Source organism: Cariama cristata, unplaced genomic scaffold, assembly GCF_000690535.1.
Source record: "Cariama cristata isolate BGI_N322 unplaced genomic scaffold, ASM69053v1 scaffold5683, whole genome shotgun sequence".
NCBI classification, from domain to species: Eukaryota; Metazoa; Chordata; class Aves; order Cariamiformes; family Cariamidae; genus Cariama; species Cariama cristata.
Window position 1 is genome coordinate 23785 of NW_009607684.1, and position 23292 is coordinate 47076.

At 45.9% G+C, this 23292-nt stretch overlaps 1 protein-coding gene across 1 annotated transcript; it reads right to left on the reverse strand.

Annotated features, from left to right (window-relative positions):
• Window positions 1–1717: 1717 nt before the first annotated feature.
• MRAS (muscle RAS oncogene homolog) lies at window positions 1718–20449 on the reverse strand. Its single transcript, XM_009696814.1, has 5 exons — window positions 20143–20449; window positions 10552–10705; window positions 7481–7580; window positions 5896–5975; window positions 1718–2737 (listed from the first exon to the last, which is right to left on the reverse strand). The coding sequence occupies exons 1-5, from the start codon at window positions 20333–20335 to the stop codon at window positions 2638–2640; spliced, it is 627 nt and encodes a 208-aa protein (XP_009695116.1). The 5' UTR covers window positions 20336–20449; the 3' UTR covers window positions 1718–2637.
• Window positions 20450–23292: the final 2843 nt, after the last annotated feature.

The following is a 23292-nucleotide window of genomic DNA, read 5'->3' on the forward strand; positions in this document are numbered from 1 at the left end:
GCATGCTTTCCCCATTTGCCACTCTCCATATTCAGTTGTTAATCTGCTCCTTTCCCCTCCTCCCCATTATTCTGCAATAGCTGTTAGTTGCTAAAGAAGCTGAAGAAACAATTAAGATGCTTCAGAAAAAACAGATAATTTCTCACACGCAGCGCTGAGTACCCAGCAGATGTGACTCAAGATACACACATACTGTTTTCAGGCAAGTACTCCCAAGGGTTTAGATAAAAATGATAAGGATGAGGGGTTTCAGCAGAAATCAGGTTATTTTTAAGTGGAAGGACTCTAGGGGGTATTAACAGGGCTCCCTGAAAATGCCATCATCTTCTTTTGTGGGGGATCCCATAGCATTAGTTGTGTATAATTAAAAAAATGAAGCCAGTAGTCAGGCTGGACAGGGATTCTGGCAGGAAAGCGGTAACGGGGGTTACAGCAAATTGAGTTGGTTGCAAATATCAGACATCTGATTTACTAGAGGTTTTCCAGGCAGAACAAATGAGATGCCTACAGGGAGCTCTTCACCCTCAGAAGATAGTGGCAAGTCTCAAGAGCAAGGGTTTGACCCGGATGGTTTCGGTCATCACAGTTCAGCCAACAAGGAAACAATATAGTGGGAGAAACGCTGCGATGGTCTGGAGCCAGATCTCAGTTGACACGGTGTTGCAGCTTTACCAAAGCGTATGGCCCACATTCACGTAAGAGTCCATGAAAGGTATTTCTTTCCAATATCCCCCTTCGTAATCCATCCCCAGCATCTGTCATCAGACAAAAGAGGACGGAGGCAGTGGAGCCAGCATCACAGTGAGCAGCTTGCTGAGCCAGCCGCAGACATTTATCGTCTTCTGGCTGTGATGAAGATTGGACAAATGAGGAAAATGTTTTCATTAGCCTCACTCACCTGAAAGATAATCAGCAGCCAACTCCTATTTCAAAAAGTGGCCTGGCAAAGAGTCAAGAAATGAAATACGGCAAATAGGTTGCAAAGACAAACATAAACAACTAAGTCTGTGATGATCCACCATCTTGAACGGATCTTCAATATCCGATACCAGGATTTTCTGTGCTCAGACACATAAATCTCAGGCATTCATACTCTGCCAATGTTTTAAGTCATGCCCATAAAGCATATTTGAATAGGATTCAAGCTGATGAAAAGCAAGTTGTTACTTTTAAAGGAGTTTGGTGACCCTGTGAATGGAGCCGACGGCTTCAGTCCAGCAGATGACAATCCATTAAATTAAAGAAAAATTTGCCACTGCAATTCTTAGTGCTAGGGAAGGTGTGAAAGAAAATGTGGCCCCTCCAGGATGTGCACAACCATATTTCTGGTGCCACAGATGGTGGCTTGCCTGGCTGCAGGTTTTTTGCCTTGCCTTTTCATAAGGCATAGAGATATTTAGTCTCCACTGTTTTCAGGGAGACATTTTAGATATAGTAAGTTTATGAAGAGACACATTCCACTTGAATCATTTTCAAAACACTTCTTCCTTTCAAGTCACCAACTCTCAGCAAAGGAAGAAGAAGAAATGAAGAAACATTGAGCCAAAGCCCATAAACAGATTTTTTTTGTGTGTGTGTGAGATGAGCCTGGGAAAAGCAAAACAATTCATCTACCCAAGAGTGGCTTTGCAGGGAAAGGTTAAGGAATAATAAAGAGGGATTTAGATTGCACCACTTTACACACATTTATGAGGGAGAAATTCAACACCCAGATAACAAATTCAGTTCAGGTTTTACTTCCTCTCTCCCTCCCCCCCCCCTCCCGTTAAAGATGACATACCCTTCCATTTGTAAATTACTTTAATTTAAATACTTCCAGGTTAACAAAACGTTTTAACTTTGACATGCCCCAAATTACAAAACAGAAACAAAACCTCTTGACAAAGGGTAAGAAAAAAAAAAAAATCCAAGCCCAAACCTCCTTTCCTATGCTGGAGTTTATGGTCTGTGAGCTGGCTGCCCTCCAGAGTCTGACACAATGTCTGGAGCACCCAGAGCAGCTGGAATTAATTTTCTTCCTCCAAATCTATGCACTTTCATATGAAGTCGTGTTTTGGCACTGTTGCCTAACAGAGAGTTCAGTGCAAAAAATCTAACCCCGGCCGTGTTTCTTTGCAACCCAACACTCGCTGAGCAAACAACGAAAAAGGGGAAGAGGACCAAAAAAAAAAAAAAAGAAAGAAAGAAAAGAAAAGAAAAGCCTTTTCCCTTCCCCCACACATACACAGACGACTGTACCAAACAGGGGGGCTATTCATGGCTGTTCAGAAATGGGTCACAAGGAGAAATGTTTGCAGATAAAACCAACACTTTTTTTTTTTTTCTTCCTTCTTCCTTTTTTTTTTTTTTAAATAAACACCATGGAGGCCCCTGGAAGGTGCTGGGGATGTTCGAGAGTAGAGGTCCTGCTGATCCCTTCCGCCTCCCATTCGTGTGGCTCCCACGCTGGCCCCGACGCGCAGCCCCCCTCCGGGGGGGTCCGGACCCCCTCGAGCCACCTCCTCCGAGCCCGAGCATCCGTGGGGAGCCCGAGGGGGTGGCGGGGCCGTGTGGACGTCGCGTTGCTGATCCTCGCCTGGGCTGGCGGTGGGTCGGGGGGGAGGAGGGAAGCGTCCAAGGCACTCCCAGGCGGTCCCGTCACAAAATCACGCATTGGAGTTTGTGGGAGCCTGTGGCTCTGTCCCCTCGCCATTTGGTCTTTTTCTTCTTCTTCTGGCTTTTCTCTGGGATCTGTTGCCTGTTTTGGGAGACAGAGAGGAAAATAAGCAGGTGAGATACAAGGCTGGGTCGGACATCAGCAACCAGAGCCCTGGGCAGCAAGCAGAACAGCATCTTGGCATGCATACCTGCATTTGTATATGTATCTCCATACACCCTTCCACCAACACATGGCTTTTTAAGCCACACAGCTAACAGGACAACCACCTGCATTTTTTAGGAAGGAGGAAAGAAGCCATAAGCAAACGTTAAGGCTAACGGCAAGGATGTACGTCCTGCCAAGGCACTATACCTCCGGTTGCCCTGGGTGAACTGCTGGCTCCTCCCTGCCAGGGGGCTGCTCTGGGAAACAAGGATGCTCTAAGCAAGGCAACGTCATCCATCCCACTGCTGCTAATGCTCATTAGAGAGAGATACAAAGTGCACAGAGAAATAAACCCTCCTGGAAAGATTTTCTTTCAGCCAGCACTGCCCTTAGCTAGTTGCACTGGTGTGGACTTGGATATGGAGGGGGGGCTAAAAAATAATAATGAAAAAACAGAGTTTGCTGCTGATGGGGCTGTGGCCTCCCCTGGACGTTGTGAAGAGCACCAGAGCACAGAGAGCGAGCTGACCCCAGAAAGATGTCCCTGGCTGTCCAAAGTCACATGAAACACCAGAAACATGCAGCTGAGAGCACTCCTGCACTGCCCCGCGGCAGCCCCCATCAGTCAGGTGGGTTGTGAGCAACCTCTAAAATGTTATGTTCAGGGCTTCTCCCTTTTCATTAACAGGAGGCATTGCCCAAATGCCTGTTTGCAACTGTACCTGTTTGCAGCAGCCACTCAGCTAGCCCAGCGGTGCAAATTCAACAGAAGGTGGCTTTGTAGTTCAAACACCCAATAGGCAGCGCATAGACTTAGATTTTATTGCAAGATAAACCATACAAACACCAGCAGCTTCCGTAGATTCAAACAGTGTCTAAATAACCAATTTGAGAGTTTGAATAGTTCAAAACCAGCCTCTTGGCTACGTAATATGCCAGGCACTAAACTGAGTGTTTAGACCAAGTTTATCCAGACCAGGATGAGACATAGCTGGGGGACAAATCATTACAGCTTTAGTTGGTGTTTTTCTTACAGCCTCAGCTCCCAAACGCTTACAACCACCTGAAAAACTCAGCTTTGACTAATAAGATCGTTTTTCAGCGAGTATGAAGGCTGGAGGCATGAAAAACATAAAACTTTACAGCTCAAAACTAGAAAGCTGAAATAAAAAAATACTTTAAAGTTAATTTGGATAAATACTAAGTGGATGCAAGCTGTTCACAGTGTTCTGGAACTGTTTTAGAGATCCAGAAAACCACGTCCTGCGCCTGCTCAAGACTGTGGACTGTGACAGTCCTGGTGCATGCACTGCTGCAGCATAGAAGGGGTACCAGGAAATTTAAAAGATCTATTGGGTAGACTCAATCACCCCACTTCTTTCTGGATTACTTCTGGACAACAGTTTCTTCTATGAAGCTAAATAAAGTGGGCATCGGCCAAGTGCAAGGAGAACAAACAGTGCCAACCCTGAATGAGCATCCTCACACCCTGCAAACTCACATGGGCTCTGAGGAGCCTTGACGTTTGTAAAGCATTCCAGGAATGAGACAGTTATTACAGAGCTGTAAATCTACATTTTATTTGCAAAAGCTCACTTAAAAAAAGAAAAGCAATACTTGGTGGGCAATGGCATCCTATGGCTGTGGACAGTTTGCAATGTCCGAAGAGCAAGCGAAGCTGCACTGTGGCAAATGACCAGCTAGATCACACAGCATTTCTCTGCTCTCCGACTTAACCCCAGTTCCAGCTCTTGTGAACATCTCTGGTGCCCCTGATGCCATGGAGAGTTTCACCCAGCTGGCAATGACTTTCACGGTGGCTACTCAGGGAACTGAGGTGCAACACCTATTTTTGAGGTTATGGAGTGCATTTTCAGGGCTTGAATTTAGTGATGTCTCATTACAATGCTCCTTCCAGCCTGTCTGCAGTCACGTTATGTAGAGAAAGCAGACAGAGTCTCACCATCTTATTTTGGCTATGTTCCCCCCCCCCAGAGTAGAATAGATGGTGGCAAGAGCTCGCTGTAACACAAAAGTAGTATCTAGCCAGATAATGCTGAGTTACAGAACAGTTGGGAAATAGCTTGGGACATTTCCAGCTCAGCTCTGTAGTTCTCCAAAGACTTTCTGCCCCCTGCTTTTGAGACATGTGGGAAGAGTGGGCAGTACCATCTGCTTTTGATGGAGGCTGACTCGAGGCTGCGCTAAGACATTCACAAGTACAGATACGCTGTGAATAAATGCCTCATGGTTTAATTGCCAAGCGGGGCACTTTGACTGCATGGTGGGGAGGAGTGTGATTTCAGCTCAGCACCCTCCCAAAACATGAAAAATGAGGGCCCAGAAAGATCTGGCAGACAACTGGTGCCAGAAAAACAAATCTTCTCAGAGACATTTGAGGTTATCAGCCGAGACGCTGAGATGTGCGTGCAGCTCTTTTCCTGCAGGGCAGCCGGGATTTTGGAAGGCAGTCCCTCCCTGCCGGCAGCCGGAGCAGGGGTTTGCCTGGAGAGCAGGCGTTTGCCAAAGTGAGCAAAGGCAGCTCACACCAGAACTGGGAACAAACCTCTGCAGTCTGAGGAGGAAACCTGTGGCTTAGCCATTAGGTCATGCTGTTTCTCATACAAAGCAGCTGAATTTTTTCCATTTAGTGAGCAGAAAATGTTAGAAATCACCTACAACAGTAGAATTTTGTAGAATTTTTTGACGGTCCTTTTTAACGTCTGGCAAGGTGAGACCCTGAGAGGACAAAGCTACGAAAACCCTAATTACTGGTCCACAGCTTTTAAGGCCGGCCTTTTAAAGCTGATTATTACAGTAGCCTTTGCACTGCTCAATGAATAATATATTTTCATCGTGGCTACAGCTAGTTCTCAACCTGTCTAGCACTGATGTCCTGCAAGGGTAACTAAGTGCTAGTAACATCCCTATGCAGAAACAGGACAAGAAAGTTTAATAAACCCTAGAAATCTCTCACCCTCAACAAAACCACCTGGCCCCTGCTCCCCAAAAGTTGGCTCCTGGCTCTCCAGGTCAGGACCCCTGCATGTGCCATCCATGGGCAGCAAGCAAGTGAAGAGCTTACAGCTTACCTTATTACCCTCACGAGATCATGGAAGGCTTTGTCAACATTTAGAGGTGGGTCCTTGGCGCTAGTTTCTATATAGGGAATCTGGAGGAGAGAAGAGTATCACGAAACAGATTAGTAACAGCCTACATATTGGTAGCAAACCAGTTTCAAAATGAAAAACTAAAGGCTGGTGAAATTGGGTGCCTAAGAGACCAGGGAAATACAAGTAAACAAAGTGTTGTCATGACACTGCCATCAACACCTTCACACTCACAGCAAGGTCAGCGAGCGCTTACAAAAGCTCTGGAATAAGCACCAGGCAAACCAGCTGATATCAGAGCTCCAGGTTTGGGGAAAAATAATCACAAACCATGTTGTCAGATGTTCTCTCCCCTTAAGCTGTTCTTGCAGACATGAAAATAGCCGAAGGTTGTTAAAAGACAAGCACTTGCCAAAAATTCTTGCTTGCCACATTTTATTAGGACTACTGCATGAATATTTCATGACTACAATTCCCCTTCAGTGTAAAATGATCTTCTCCTTCAAAGTCTGACAGCCAGATGGGGCCTCCTAGAGTGCCTGTCCAGCACACTGGCAGATCCATAAAATTCCCTCTGATAAGGTATTTTTGTACACGGCCTTTCCAAAGCGTGCGCTTACAGGTGCAACGTGTCGTGTTGCAGTTTAGGTGTCCCGGCTCCTACAGAAATGAGCTTCTTTGGGGAGGGGAGGGAGTGAACCTGCCCTGATAAACTCCTATCGTGGTTTGTTCAGAAACACCGCACAGCTTGCCGTTTAGGCACCGCAGGCTGCCAAGAGGTCTCTTGTTTGCCTTTACTTTTCCATTCAGTTTCTCCTAGGGAATTGTTGTCTCCCTCTGGGCATTCAGGACTGCTGGCATTTAGAGCTGATAGTGGAGTAGCATGTGATCTACACCCATCCAAGACCAATTTCTCAGGCTAAACTACGGCACGAATAATGCGGCACCGCAAGCTGCCAAGAGGTCTCAGGCTTGTTTGCCTTTACTTTTCCATTCAGTTTCTCCTAGGGAATTGTTGTCTCCCTCTGGGCATTCAGGACTGCTGGCATTTAGAGCTGATAGTGGAGTAGCATGTGATCTACACCCATCCAAGACCAATTTCTCAGGCTAAACTACGGCACGAATAATGCAGAGCTAAGACAGTGGGTCCGATTTATATAGGCTTAACAACCCTGTAACTTCATTATGTTTAACAAGCTCACTTCCTACAGACACCTGCATATACTTCCTAATGCTTGACTTCACCTTTTCACTCCAGGAAAGTGCACTTCCCTCATTTTGAGTATTTCATGTTTCTCACCACTTGCAGACACCTTGTACACATGGCTTCGTGATGGCTACAGCTTTGCTACAGCCTGGTGCGCAGCAGAGGTTCTAGTTTCAACGATGAACTGACCCTACTGAAAGGAAACTGCATAGCTACTACTTTGTAGAAATCAAAAATGTAATTGCAAATGTTCGATTGTAAGAGAAATTCTTTAATTCAGCTCCAAATGAGCAGAGAATTCAATTCTGAATGCCTGTAATGGGACTTACATCAACCAATTAAACAATCCCACAAACTTACATTATGTTTTGTTGCCATTTCTCTTCCCTGTTCTCTTGTAATTTTCCGTAAATGCATTAGATCAACTTTGTTCGCCACCAAAATCATTGGAAAGGACTCTCTGGAAAAAATCAAAACCACCACTCAATTATTAGCAGACTACAATAAAAAATGCTGAGCATAAGTTTCACTTTTGGATGCTGACATCATCTAACATTTTCAGCTACAGACATACCACATATGTGTAAAGAAATATAAAGAAAGACCAATTGAACACACATCAGGCCCCAGACTGCGCTACACATATGTTCATATTGTAAAAATTTACTTGACAAGTTGCACGCGTGCACACACTCATTCTTATTTGCAGGCACTTCAGAGACTCAGTGTCATCGTTTTTGCAATGCCTGATAACAGCTAAGCCTGAAGATCCAACTAGGTGAAGAAAGAACTACAGAATTAATCAGGATATTAACTGAGACATAGAGACAGATCTTGAACAGGAGAGATTGGGATTATTTTGTAACAGCTAAGGCATCTCAGTAACTGCATATCTTGGCAGCTGCTCATCTTTGCAAGGTAAGGAGGTATGGTGGAGGAACGGGTGTCAGTTCATGTCCCAGTCATCCACTGAGCGCAGCCGTGGGGGAAGAAAAGATGGACTCTGGGAGCTAGTGTGTAGAGGGGCATCAAACGGGGGAGAAAATGACTGAGAGCAAAGATGCCCATCAGCTGTTACCCCAAGACAAACTGAAAGCCTGGCAGTGGTGGCTGGAAGGAGGCTGGACGAAACCAAAGAGTCTTGCTAAGCTTCCAGATGCTATTACCTACCATCTCCTGCTTGTATTCCCAGAGGAAAAACCTGATGAACAACCATCCTTTTGTGCTAAAACCATTCACCTCTGTATTACTCCTCAGTATATCTCTAACTTTACCAGGCATGTAAGCAACTGTCTTCAGCCACCACCTGAGAAGAGACCCATCCATCCACAGCATGTCCAGCGCAAGGCTCTCCTGACAAGATGTGTGGATCAGGCTCTCCCTCAGCAGAAATCCCTGTAGCTCTGGTGATTAACCAGAACCAGGGCAGCTCCTGCCATGGGAGGTCCTGGCACAGCAGCTGCTGCCCACCCCACCTCCCTCCGGCTGCACGACACAGACAGCAAAGTCGTGCTGCAGGGCCTTTACCCTCTGCCAGGAGGGAGGAGGTCCCTGCTGATAACTGACCATTATTGCAGTATTATTTTCTTATATTTAACTTTAAATCCTCCTAAAATGATTCCAGTGTTCTCTGCTGTAACAGAGTTGATTTTATTGGGGTACGGAGCAGCTGGCTGTACTAATTTCTGCGTAAAACGCTTCCCTGAGTAACTCTGGATTTTCAAACAGTGTTTCTGTGTCATTTTTCATGGAGACGATAAGGGCTCCATCTTCTCTCTGGCACGTTGCCCCATTGCTCTTGCTGGAAAAATACCGTACTGCACTCTGCATTTTAAATGAGTCTTACAGTTATTCGTTCTGATAATGTGGCTTTGATTTAATTTTAATACCTGAGCATTGATATATCTTCACTCTGATCATTCTGGAGCAAAACACTTCCTTGTCTGGATTATTTGATTCCTTTTTGGCTTGCAGCACATTGGTAAGAAAGGGATGACATTTGGACGGTATCTCATTCGCCTTGTTTACATCAGGCATAAAACTCTATGGGGACTTTGTTCCCTGTTGTAAGCCGTACGGTTGTTAGTTGGACAAAGCTACTACAGTTGGAAGTTTTACTGTGATGAAGGTTATGGAAAGAAACAGGAGAAAGGCTTTGAACAGCCCTGCTAACACAGCAGCCTGCAATTCGTTTGGATTTCAAGTTGCCAAAACTGACTGCTAGCTTGAAAGCCAGGGCGATGCTCTGCTCCCAGCTACCTGCAGGTCTGGCAGGACGGTTTCTTTACTCAGGCTGCTCCTACTGCTGTGATTTTCTGAACGAGCTCAGGTTTGGGATGAAGGGTTAAGCTCCTCGTGCTCTGCGCTTCGGTGGCGTTGAGCAGGGAAACAAAAACAACCTCACCAGCCGGTTTCACTTCCTGCTTCTCACACGCCGGCCGCGGTGTTTGCACGGCGTACGAAGGGGTAAAAGTTTCAGTCCAGAGCAAAACAATGAATACCGCATCTTATTTTCAAAGTTAAATTAGGTAAAACCGACATCGGTTTGGGGCAGTGACAGGAAATGCCAGCCCATCTTCTTCAGCTTTCAGAAACAGATTTAATTTGCCCCAAGCTGAGCTGGCAGTGAAGAAAAGACTGTCGTGAGCTGGGAGGCAGACTGAGTGACTGACATTTTTCTTCATTTAGATGAAATCAAAGGGTGGTTTTTCCTTTACTTTTCACTCTTGTGGGCTCCGCTTTGGATGCTTTACTGGAAGAGCTGTCAACTGTGAACCTCACATGACACAAGTCCACCCTTCCTGTGGGGAAGTTATTCAGAGCTGCGAAAGGAAGCCAGCAACGAGTCCTGAACCCTCTGGTGGCTTTTCTTGATGACTTCCATAATTAAAAGCCATTATGAATGGAAAAACTAAGTGTTTCAAAGCTGCAGACATAGAAGTGCTTAATTCACACCCCACCCAGTGAGGATGGATTCATCGCCTCTTGAACTGGGATGGGAAGGAGGAGTTATCTCGGAGATAAACTGGCAGCTCCCCCTCGCTCTGTCAGGATGTGTTTGCTTACCACGATTAAACTCTCAGCACTACCTTCTCCCATGCATGCACAAGGAAGGGAGCGGGTGACCTCTCTTGCTTTCTCCCCAGTCACGCAGAGGTGTTTTACTCATTGAAAATGGTAGCTGCAGAGCATGATGCATCAACATTAACTGTATTACACCCTTTGTAAGAAACACAGTTCCTTCCAACATGAGGTGTTTTCGCCTTCCAGACCCAATTTCACTCCATCATAACACTACTGAACTTTTCCACATTGAAAGCACTACACGGTTATCAGAAGAGGTAAAACATTTCTTATGCCTCATATGTAGGTCCACAAACCCACACACAAGGATTTGCCCCAGGACTCCCAGGAGGCTCCATAGTACCCACCTGTCCTTCACTCTGAGGATCAGCTGGTGGAACCGGTCCACGTGCTCGAAGCTAGCCTTGTCTGTCACCGAGTAGACTATAAGAAAACCATCTCCAGTCCTCATGTACTGCTCCCGCATTGCACTGAACTCCTCTTGGCCGGCAGTATCCAGAACTAGGACAGAAGAGATGAAGGTTTTTAGTTACTGTGAGGACCTGCGGCTGCTGTCACCGTTATGTGTCCTACTCAGCCTTCCTGCCTCCGCTGGGCTTGGTCCTCAAAGGCTCCAAGATTTGACAAAAGCAAGTTGGATGGACAAGGTGGTTTCTTGTTACAAAACAAAAACCACTCCCAGACCCCATTCATCACCGTGTGCCTATGCTGGGAGCAGATGGAAGGGAAGAAGACGATGTGGATTTTACTTTCCTTTTCCAGTACTAAATACTGACCACTGAACTCGGGAGTTGCTCCTCTGACAAGATGCAGCTCAAAGTATTTTGCAGGCCTCCATCCTTCCCCCTCCCAGCTCTCTCTGTTCCCCGCATGGAAAAACCCAAGACTGGAAGAGTAAGTAAATGCCAGTTTAAATATCAGGGACAATCTACAAACGACATGGTGAAGCATAGCTCGGAGACAACCCAGAGTAATAGCAACAAGCATTTTCCTTTTCTCAATACCTGGATATTATTTCTACACAATTATGTGCTTTCAGAGCATGGCAGTACAGCCTTGAGAAACTCCCCTTAAATACTTAGTCCCACGTGGTATGCCGATATTGAGAAGCGAATTAAAACAGGTGGAAAAGCTTCAAGTGACTTCCATATCCCATACAGTGATCATGTTTCTGTGCATTGACAATGCCTAAATCTGTGCGCAAATCCCCTAAAACACCCCAGTTGTGGCAGCAACCCAGACGCTGTTCCCCATTAGATCAACCTCCTCTCTAATGTGATCATAACTCACTGGTTCTGCACCACTGCCTCGCAGGGGGTCCCATCAGTTACATCATGGACCACATGTGGAGCAAGCTACACCAGCCTTCTGGGTAAACACCACACACTGATGCACACAGTTCCAATTATTGGGCTCCACCTTTGTACACCACCAGGATTTTGACTGGCAGGAGAAGGGTACAAGAAGAGTCCATCAGTTTAGGCTATGTAAGTACAAACACGGTGTGAGCTCAGAGTGCATCAGCTGCTCAGGAGTAATAGTCCTAATGCATCGTTGTATCCTAGAGGCAAATGTCGGACCTTCATGATGACTGGCAACGTTTTCACATCCCAATCAACTGGGCTGGGTGGGAAAACTGTTTCTGCCTCTGCTATAGAGCCACCGCATAAGCATCTGCCGCCCACAAGTGATGGGGAAAGCCTAGGGCAACCAGTGGATGGAGACTGGCAGAAGCATACTGCTGATAGAGCATCAGGGCTTTTTCTAGTCTGAGCAGGCCCACGGTCCTAGGAAGATGTTCCTTGTAGGGGTAAGTACTCAGACTGCCATGATTTCCAGATGGGGCCAGGACGAAGCCCACTTTGCTGCCGGTGTTACTTGGTGAATCAGCACAGGTGGCCACAGGCGGACATGCTGCACGTCACAGCGCACCCCACAAGTCAGCCCCACACACCTTCACGATATGTCTGGAGGAAAGGCAGATGCTGGAGGACCCAGAGACCTTACTCTGTGATGGCAGGCCCTTTAAAGCCCTTAGTCTCATTCATTTGCCTGCCTTAGCTGGTCTTGAATGTCTGTTTCCATGAGCCCTTAAGGTAAAAAGAGCTTCTAGGCTCTTGCAGAGACCCTGAGATTTAGGCTTGTTTGCCAAGTAGCTGAGGTTTGCTGGAAAGTCATGGGTGTCTCTTCATAGCCTTTTATTCTGCTTCTCCTCTCTCAACTGAGGAAACAAGAGTCTCAGCTCAAAGGCATCCAGGCTATTCTTAAGGACTTTACAAAAAAGACAAGAAAAAAAGAAGAAAATAGAAAAACAACCCAAAGATACTGCACATGCTGGTGAATTTCTATGCCCTGGGCAGAACTGCTACCATGGAATAAGGCCAGGACCGCGTGGCTGGGCCGGAAGAGGAAATTAATCCTTCCTACGCACCCAACCTGTAAGGAGAGGCTGGGCTGCCCTCATCTGACTCCTGCACCAGCTGGACGCGATGGTAGGGCAGGGCTGAGAGCTGACAACCACCACACACACGCAAACACCCACTCCCTTCCCCTCTCTAACACACATACCCAACTTGGGGTGGAGTGGGACAGCTTCTCGCAGAGGCCCGGGCTCTCCTGCCCTCCATCCCCCCAAGACAGGGCAGGTGCCCGAGCACAAGCCGTGGGCAGGAGGGTGGAGATGGATGTGCTGTATCCTGCATGGTAATTTGCTTAGGGACTTCCCCTTGCTCTGGCACGTTTGCAAACCTCTCATGAAACACATGAGGAGCATCCAGCTCTGCTCTTGCACCCATCAACCCACCCCCAGCTGCCGCCCTTCCAAGCTTTGCATCCCCTGTGAGAGGGCAGGGGACGAGCCCTGAGGGGAGCCATGGTGACACCCAAGGGACAGCACGGGCTGTGCTCCTGCCTCGCCTGGGTCTTGGCCATGGCATCACACTAAACACAGGCAGAGCTGCTGGGTCAGCAGCTGCTATTTAAAGGAAATTCACTTGCAGCATTCGTAGAAAGGTGAGCAAGTCCAGGCAGCATTTAAAACAGCACTTTGAAAATGCAAGTAAAAGACATGCAGCAGTCAAGGTTAAGGTTAATCTCAGATGGGTTATTCATGCAAAGTCGAGCATCATGTGGATGGCCACAGAAAGTCCTTGTTTTAACTTTAAATGTGTTCTTCATAAAGACAACCCCCCCAACTCCTAACACTTCTGTGCTACATGAATTGTAAACAATCAGAGAGGAGAGTGTGATCTGGATCCTTCGTAGACAGGAGGCAGGACCACATCCTGGAAAGCATCAGCACTGAAAAAGGACCAGATGCAAGCAGCTTTGCTTCTGGTGTAATCTTGTGGCATAAAAGCTTCAAGACGACTCTTACCTACAAAAATGGGAAAGTAGCAAGGAGAAACTTTCGGGGCGTGAAACTGGGAAGTGATTTGACTGGCTTCCCAAAGGGGTGAGGAGATTTAGGATGTTAGCCAGCATTCACCTTTTTTTAAAATTCCCGTTTCTGCAGATGGGCTGCCAGAAGACACAGAAATAATCACAAGCAGAGAAGAACTGTGAGCTCTCTCTTCCCCTGGGACACTTTAAAACAGCAGTTGCCTCTTACTGGCAGTTGCCCCACTGGCAGTGCATAAAAGCCAATGTGGAAACAAGGCTGGACCAAAGCACAGCGGGTTTCCCCTACCTCATTCTTCCAAGAACTGAAATCAGATTCATAGGCTGCAGAGCGCATGGTCAGGGACGTCCAACAGCAAACTTGAAGTTCCCACAAACTTGATCAAAGAAGAAGCAAGGAGGAGCATTAACGAAAGCATTTGGGTAAAGATTGAGGAGAGAAAAGCCAAGGACTATGTCTGACATGGAAACAGACATCCAAAGAGGGCAAAGCCATTTTACAGAGCTATCACACCATCAGCTGGAGACTAAACTAAGAGCAATTAGGCTGTGAGAGCCCAGCAGGGAGGTCTCCTGTGTTGCAAGGAAGAGGTTGCTGAGCGAAGAGATGGCCTTTTCCACTTTCCAGTGGATGTGACCCCAACTGTTGTGATGAACTCCTTGCTAATTGAATCCTGCCCCCTTAGACCTCTGCACAGCATTTTCCTGTGAATCCTGACAGGTTAGGCAAGAGTGCGGCTGCTTAGAGAGCACTTCTGAGCAGACACAGGAGTTCAGGAATACACAGGAATTTGTGGCCCAAAATAAAAGCACTCAGTGCTTCCAGGTATTTTATGTGGCAATGTCTCTGCAACCGACAGTGCTCCGAGTGCCCATCCAGAGACACAGGCATGTAAATCTAAGGCAAGGGCAGAGACACACTATACAATCTAAGTCACAGCACTGCTCTTTCTAGAGCCTAGGCTGGATTCAGTTCAGATTCAAACACAGCCTTCCCAGCCTTCGGGGAGCTCAGATCTGGTTGTGCAGCTGAGTTCCTCTTCTCTTTTCACACCTAAGCAAAATTCCCTCCTACATCTTTATCTTTACGCTGCTGGGCAGCTACGTGTATAGATCAACTCAAGAGAGTTTCTCCACTGTCCATGGCATCTATGGGGCCAAAGACATCCAGACAGGCAGGTTAAAACCCATTTTCTATCTTTCAGCCCTTGGGTTTCACTGCCCGTATCAGACACCAGCAGCCCGTTCTAAGCAGCAACTGCACATTGCTGCGGCCAGTCCTGAAAGCAGCAGAATGCGGTGCTCGGAGCGCTCTGCCTTCCAGCATCCAGAAGAGTGCCTGCACATCACGAAGCTCAGGGACAGGACACAGTTGTTTGTGCCTACCTCAATCGCACCCTCGGAAAGGCAAGCGCAACGTGTACGACTTGATTTTTGCAAGCAGTCTCCAGTGAAATCCCTTTGGCTATGTACGTCCAGCACATGTGCAAGCCTTTAAAGGGCTGGATGGGTCAGCAGGCAGATAGGAACCTGGGTTCACAGCACCAGGGAGAGAAGCAGTGCCAAGGAGTCCGACTCCAAGCATTTTCTGCTTCTTTGATTTCTTAATATGAAATACAGGGAAAGTCCCTGGAACAAAGAGCAGATGTGGCAATGTGGCATGGCCAGGGGACAACGGAGCTGGACTCCTCATGGCACTTCTGTCTCCCAAGTCTTGCATTCCTCTTGGCATGGCAGCTCTGCTTCAAAACGTGGGGCCAGAGAGAAACTCCATCCCTAGCTGCCCTGCAGCTTAGTAGCTAGGCTCAAGGGAAAACTTAAATTGAATTGACAAGTCAAACTAAAGAGACTCAGGCTGAGGAAAGTCATCCCCACGGTCTTCATCTTCCTTCCATCAGCAGTGCAGTGGGAGAGGGCATCCCCCATCAGCCACTGGCTTCAGCTGAGGGTTTAGAATTCTGGGTGCTGAGCAGATGGAGTGTAGGGACTATGGCTTATATTCTGTATTCCCATACCCCAAGTCACCCTGAAGGGGTATGAGGTACCCATGCTGTGTGCAAGGCAAGGTAGATGCTTCACTTGGTCACTCTGACACTTCTGCTCCTTCTCGGATACAGCCACATTGTCCCCAGCATGAGAGCTTTCCTGAGGGAAAAACATGAGATGGGGAAACACTAGGGCTTTTATGAGCCCTTCTTCTGTGCCTTAACTAAATACACAGATGTTGTAACATGGAATACCCGAGTACTTGAATTCTTGCCCTTTCTTTAAGGAAAAAGAAAAGACAGGCCTTCAGAAGAAAGGCTTCCACATCAATAAACAGAATAAAGATGCGAGCCCTTGAAGGAGCTCTTTCTCTAACAAAGGGCAAGTATTCAAAGCCTTGTGTTTTCCATGTTGCAACACCAAAATTTTCCTGGCAGGAAAAAAATCCCAACCCAAGACAAAAAACCCTATTTCAAGGTTGCAAAATCCCAGCAATTAAGGGAGGGAAAATACTGTATGCACAAATTAAAGACTGAAAGTACAAACTTAATTTGAATTTTAATTCTTTCAGTGATGTTACCCAAAGTTTAAATAAAAAAAAAAAGTGAGCCACAAACCAAGCCTTCTGCCTGCAAGCCTGAAGTGACCTTTGATCTTCTGGCCTCCTGGCTGAGTTGTTCCCAAGCTTCCCAAGGAGAAAAGCAGGAAAGCAGACAGCCTGTCCTGGGATGACTAGCAGCAAAAACCCTCGGCAAAAAGGGATGCATGAGAGATGCAGGTGGAGAGGGCAGAGGGGGAGTCTGGGGGAAGGAACAGTGCTTTGTGTTACTCCACGGGGCTGCACACCGGTGCTGTGCAGGTCCAGCCCAACGCAAGGGCACCCAGGGACCGAGGGGGGGACTTGGGAGGAAGCAAAATAAAATGGAAAACTGAAGCTCAGGAGTAGGAAGACAACTTCTAGGCAGCGAGACTTTCATCTAAATCATACCAGGGGAAGGAAAGGGAAGAGGAAGGAGACCACAGCCTCCTTCCACCCAACAGACAGGCACAATTCCTTGCTTTGCTGGTACCAGTTGGCACAGCCCTACTGGCAGCTAAGAGTTTAGCCCAATTCATCAACAAGCCCAAGCCATGTGCTTGTGGCCATCTCTTCTCCTCTTCCTCGCCACCTTTTTATCTCTGTGTGGTTTATGAGCCATAAGGAATTTTGAACTATTGGGAATTTTTTGCCATATTAAGGTATTCCACTTTTGGCTTCATGCCCAGATTAGTAATTCCAGACTGGCATTTTGCAGCCACACCAAAAGAAATCCTCTCCTAATTGCTAAGTTAGCCTGCACACAGAAAGGAGTGCACAAAATTAATGATAGCAACTCAATTGGAGCAACACCTAATCAAAGCAGATTAACCCTGGCCCTCACTTAATTCTGACCTGATGCATCTATACAGCATCTGCGTGTGAATGCATTTAACCAAGCACATCACTGTGCTAATTTCAGCATGAACAGCAGGGAACAAATGAAGGTAATATAAGCAGAGAAAATTGGAGGCTGATCTTAAAGCCTCATCAAGGTGGCAGCAACTGAAAAAATGGGCTAGCCACAAATTGCCCGTGCATCCCTTATTTAGCTTAAGTGCCCTGCTCCACTCTACACACTTGTCCTCCAAACACTGGTCTTATAAAGCTGGTGTAAGGCCAACAATAAAGTATTTTTGTATACCGTTGGACTTGAACACACCAAGCACAGGTCCCACAATCTTCTGGGAGGCAAGTGACTATCATAGACTCTTCTTTGGTGAGAAAAAAAACACAGAGGCATGCCCAGGCCAGAGAGCAAATATGTAAAAGAAGAGTTTGAATGTAGGTTTGGCTCCAAGGTCTAAAATCTGAAATAAAAGCCTACTCCATTTAAGTCTACTTTCAGTGAGAGATTTCAGCAAAGGAAAAAAAATGCAAGTCAAACATTTCATCACGCTGCCAGTTAGTGCTATTGAATAAATGTGGGTGGAGGTCTTAATGGAGGGAAGCCAAATGCTTTCTGCAAGCTGGCTAGCACAAGGGGTTTTTTACAACATAATGCTGGTGCAGATACCAAATGCTAGAGATGCTTTGTACAGAACTGCTCAGGCAACAGTCTGGAAGAGGGTGGGCTCAGTTTTCTTTTTTCTTTTCTTTTTTTTTTTGTTTTAATGAAGTTGTTGGATGCCAATGTATTTGGCTTTTTTTTTTAATAACTATTTCTACAAACTTAGAAACTTATGGAGTCCCTTATGCTATATCCTCACTTGTTAGTCTCATTTTCTAAAACTAGTTCCTATTTTGGGGGTGGGCAGCTTCTTCTTCCCACCAAGCACTGCATGAAACATCAGCTTGTAAAGGATTTGTTCATAAAGGACAACTGGAAAGTCTAAAATTTATCATGATGCATCTTTACCCTTCCTATCATGTTTGTCCCTAATTTTATACCCTAAGTGATTCATGCAACCACGTGTAACCACAACAAGAGCAGCTGTCCAAGTATACGGTGACCTCCGAGAATGGCCTAGATCCAAAGCCTATGACAGAAAGCTGTGGCAGAAGACACATGTGATAGTCAGTCTTTATGCCCTGTTTCTACTGGGCAGATGGTAAAGGCTCACATGCTTTTCCAAGCAAGAATATTGTCTTTCTTCCAAAATTCCGTTTGTTCAAAATCAAGCGGTACGAAGGAGAAGAGGAGGCTGCAGTTTCACTTCTGTGGCTGCAAGGCATCTGTGGGCACATGAACTCTGGAAGTCAGGGATTCCCAACATGCCATTCAAGGCCACAGCTGAATTCAGTTCAGCCTGAGTACAGCCACTAAACTCCCATCTGAGCAAGAGAAAGGCTTTTTCATTAAAACAAAGGGTTAAGTTTCTGCTTGTTGGAAAACAACATGTTTCCCCACTCCTACCCAGGTCAGAGTTGTTGTTTGTTCTTTTGGACTAAACAAAAATTCCAAATATTCAGTGAAAGATGCCTTTTTTACTTTCAAATAATTTACAAACCCCAGGCTGTTTCAGCCAACACCAATGTGTATGGCAGCTGGTACTGTGATATCAGAACATGGGGCATACCAGCAAAGATAAAGGTTGCTCATTTCAGAGGGCTGGATTCTGGACTGAAAAAGAAGGAATGGGTTTCCTTTACAGCAGGATTGGATTTTTCTTTTATACAACACTAGCATATTAAAATTAAAGGTGTACAGGTACATTATGTGATGGTTAATTGAGAGCAGGTATCTTTGATGCACCAATTTCACAAACATTCCCTCATATCAGTTATCAACTAATAACATATTTAAATGAAAAAATGTTGGCAAGATTAAGTTGGTTTTTTTGGTGTGGTGTTTTTTTTTTTTTTTTAAATAATGAGTAAAGGTTGTTCTTTAAGGACCTTGGGGCCATTTGTACTCACTAAACTGTATCTGATAAATCCTTCAGAGTGCAACTAAGATCTCAAGTTTCCAGATCAAGCTTACGGTCTGCACAGCAAATCCCACCAGCCTCCATGTTGCACCACTCATGCCAATCCCCCCCGTTTTCTGTCCCAACACACCAATGGTACACATGCAGAGACATCAAAGATCTGGAGCGCCTTCATGACAAGAGGGTGGAGGTAGGAACTCAACCCAAGGGAGGTTAAATTTAGTTCAGTTGTGTTAGTGACCACATACATGCACTTGGGTAATTAAGGCACAAAATATTTGCTTGCCTTTATGTAGTACCTAATTATTGTATAAAGCCAACCAAAACTTATTTAACAGCAAGGTTCCCCTTATGGCTGTGGTCAGTCTGTCTCTTGCAGCACAAACTAGTAAGTTGCAGCTTTAGGTAATATAGAACTTTTTCGTCACCTGCAGGATCAAGATGTTTTGGATTTTTTATGGGTTGGCTGGTTTGTGGTTTTTTCGTTTCATTTTTTGTTTGTTTGTTCATTCATTTGTTTTTCTTTAAAAAGCTGTTTTTCTTCAAAGAACTGAAAGATCTCAGTTACAGCAGCTCTCCAGGCTGATACCCTACCCATATTTAAATGAAACAGGTAACTAGATATGAAAACATCACGCCTGAATGATGGGAGTTAAGAAGTATTACAATTCTTCACTGTTGGTGGATGACAGTTTTGATTAAATGTTCTTTCTGGTTCTAACCCTCATTTAGTTACCCACTCACTGTTATTTCCCAGGGGATGAGCCTAACCACAATGAAGTGCCATTAGCAACAGCCACCTCACAGTGCTATAATTCACCCTTTGTAGAAGCTTACCCCAAACATCTATGATGATCTATCGGTTTTTACACTCCTGCAAGAAACACTTCTGTGCAGAACTGGAACGAACACAACTGGAAGCAGAAGCTTTGCCACAGATCAGCTGCAGACCACGCACTGCAGCTCACAGGCCAGTCTGCACTCAAATTCCTGGCAGCCCACAGCAGAGTAGGAGGGACATGAGGGCACAACATGCTGTGGGAGGCATTGAGTTGCACTTATGCTCAGCTAGAAGGGAAAGGGGACCACGAGAGCAGTTTGCTTACCATCAAGAATTGCCCATTGCCCGTCTATTTCCGTGTGCTTCAGGTAGGAGTCTTCAATAGTTGGGTCATAGTCCGGCACAAAAATCTTCTGGAAAAACTGAATGGTGAGAGCGCTCTTCCCCACGCCACCATCTCCAACCACCACCAGCTTGTACGTGGGGAGGTTTTCACTGGGAACGGCACTTGTAGCCATGCTTCCAGTGTGCTAAACCTGGTGGAGAAAGACATCATCTCTGATCACTCGTTGGCAACGAAAAGAAGGCAACATGCACAGGGCAGCTTCTACCTGCTGCCTAAGAAGTGAGGATGCAGGCAGTACTAACATCCAAAGTCCTTTTGGACAGGAGCAGCAGCACCTAACCTCCCCAACAGCTCTACCACAACTCAGACCCATCACTTAGAAGTGCAGACAACCCCACTGCTGCGGCTTGTTTACTCCTGCCTCGTCTACAAGAATCACTAATTGCCACCAAATGTGCGTGCAAAACTTTTATCATCTGAATACTTTTCCTACAGGGGCTGGGCCCACACAGCCATGCTAAAAATCACCCTGGCTCAGTGTAGCTGTCAAGCTCCAGATAATATCCAGTTGCCAGTGACCAAATCCCATTGATAAGCCAGAGCCATGCTATTCTTCACTGTTTAACCCAAGGTACAGCAAACATGAAATGGTGCATTACATCCTGGGACCAGATCTGCAGGCAGAACTGGCTGTGATGGATGAAACTGGAGTTAAAGGTCCGATCCTGGCTCTGCTGGCAAACAAAAATGCACTTAGCTGCTTTCTTCTGCCTCATTTTCGAGTCTGAGAAATAAAAACAAGAAGGCAACAAGCCAGGAACGACAGGTGGGTTTTGTTTTGCCTTTTTTTTTTTTAAAAAAAAAAAAACACAAAAAAACAAAACAAAAAAAACACAACCAAAAAAACCCAACCAAGAAGGCTGGTTTCTGTGGCTGTAACACAGCCCCGGGAGGCAGGAGAGCAGCTTCCCCTACAGCACAGTCACACCGCTCCCCTCATCTTGGGTGAGCCGTGGAGGAACTGACTCTTAAAAGAAGAAAAAAATTCACTGGCTGCAACTGGGCAACAGCACACGTGTGTGAGGCAAGAAGAAGAGGCAGCCATTGCTGAATGGCCCATTTCAACACTCAACAGCAGTGACTGCTTATTTAAGAAGCAGCCAGGCAAGTGGTTTTGTATGTATGTTACAGAGGGCAGTGCCCTCCACCTGCCTCCCATGGCCACCAGTGATGCTCACTCAAATGACAAATGGATGGCCATCTCCCAGATTTGAAAGACCGTTGCATTTTTGAAGAGGTTTTTCAGACACAAAAAGAATCAAAACCAGTAATCCAGCCTAATGATAAGGCTCAAGAGAGGGCAGTTTTCCTTGGCATCAGTTTTCTTGATGCAAGTCATCCAGTGCAGGAGGAGCTGTGGTGACATTTTCTGCAGGCATCTGCTCCCATCCATTTCAGCTTTGCTTGTGCCCTTTGGGCTGCAGGCGCTGGCTGGGGTCAGCACTGAGGGGGTCAAGGACTGCTCTGGACTGGCTGCTCTGAGGGAACCTCCATAAACTGTCGGCATCCCAATCTGTATCCCTACTACCCCACACAAGCTTTTGGAGGCTTTCCCAATAAACATAGGTATTTTTCTTCATTAAGGAGAACTTTTTCATTCTCAGAAACCACCGAGGAAGGCTGATGTGCTTGGTGCTGCAGCTGGCCCAGGTGGTGCTCAGGAGCTGAGACTGCAGGGCTGCTGCGTGCACAATGCAAGTTGAGTTGCTGACTACTATAATTTCATTTCAGCCTATAATATAAAAAAAACCAAACCAACTAAACCATTTTTCCAGAAATTCTTTCATTTCTTATATTTTCCAAACTAAACACTTTGACTCTCTGTTTCTGAAGAGGCCCAAAACCCAACTTCGACTATTTTTCAAACAAACAAGAATGTAACCCCCTAACTGTTTGGTTTCACGTTGAAGAAGATACCCGACTTCCAGGTTCAGTTTCTGGTTTCTCTAGTCCCTTTCTCTCAAATCACTATTTCAGTTTAATCCAAATTATTGAACCATAAAAGGCACTTTTGAGCTGGCATGCTTGGGGGTCCCACATTCCTTACTGTACACTGGAGACTCCATCCCTTGAGAAAGGGCTTTTCACAGTCATTTCACAGCTCTACTAACTAGTTTTTCCCCTCACTACATACCCACCTTCCCACGCATGTGGGCAAGTGCATGAAAGGAGGCAAATCGGTTAACATTCACATTTGAATTTAAGTTTTAATTACAGGAAAATGACCCTCAGGCCAAAGCAGCTGCGGAAATTGAGCCATAATCTAAAACATAACCCCCAAAAACATTCAAGTGTTAGGAGGTGACCTGAGGGATGCTGTGAGAGCACCATTCAAAACACAGCAATGCCAAAAGACAATAACAAGATGATGAAACTTGAGTGATTCACCCTATGCTTTTTCTGTCCACAAGGTAGCATGAGAACAAGGTTTCCTTGATACTTCTTGCCTCTGATCACCACACCATAATCCAACTAGTGCCGGCAGGACACAACTCTGGGAGTTACATTCCCACCTACAGTAACGGCCCAATGCCAAAAGAGAAAATCCCTCGATTTGTTAAATGAGGGAATCTTGTCTCTGCCATCCTCCCCACCACATTATGTATGATGACAGGGCACAGCTTGCACGTGAGGGACTTCTGCAAACACAGGAATAAGTTCCTATATGCATAATCTGTATGTTGTGCAGGTTAAATGCCTTGACCCCTAATTAAGGTCATGTAATGGATGTTTCTCCTTGAATCAAATGTATAGGAACTGCCTTAGTTTCTCCTCTAAAAAGAAAACCCCGTAAGAGGGAGAGAGCGAGGGTGATCACAGAGGTGAGATCACTGAGGCTACTGAGAACTGCAAAGGCCTCTTGTCCAAGTTGAGACAAGCCAAAAGTTTCAGAGCAAAAAGAAACATGATCAAGTCTGCTCATTTCTAAACTATCTTTGGAGGAAATTCTTGAGAACAGCAAGAATTTCCACTGCAAGCAACAGCTGCTGGATGGTGAGAAGACGACCAAATACGGCCTGAGATCTCAACCAGTGTTACTGCAGTTCCTCACCACAATCCCAAGGAAAA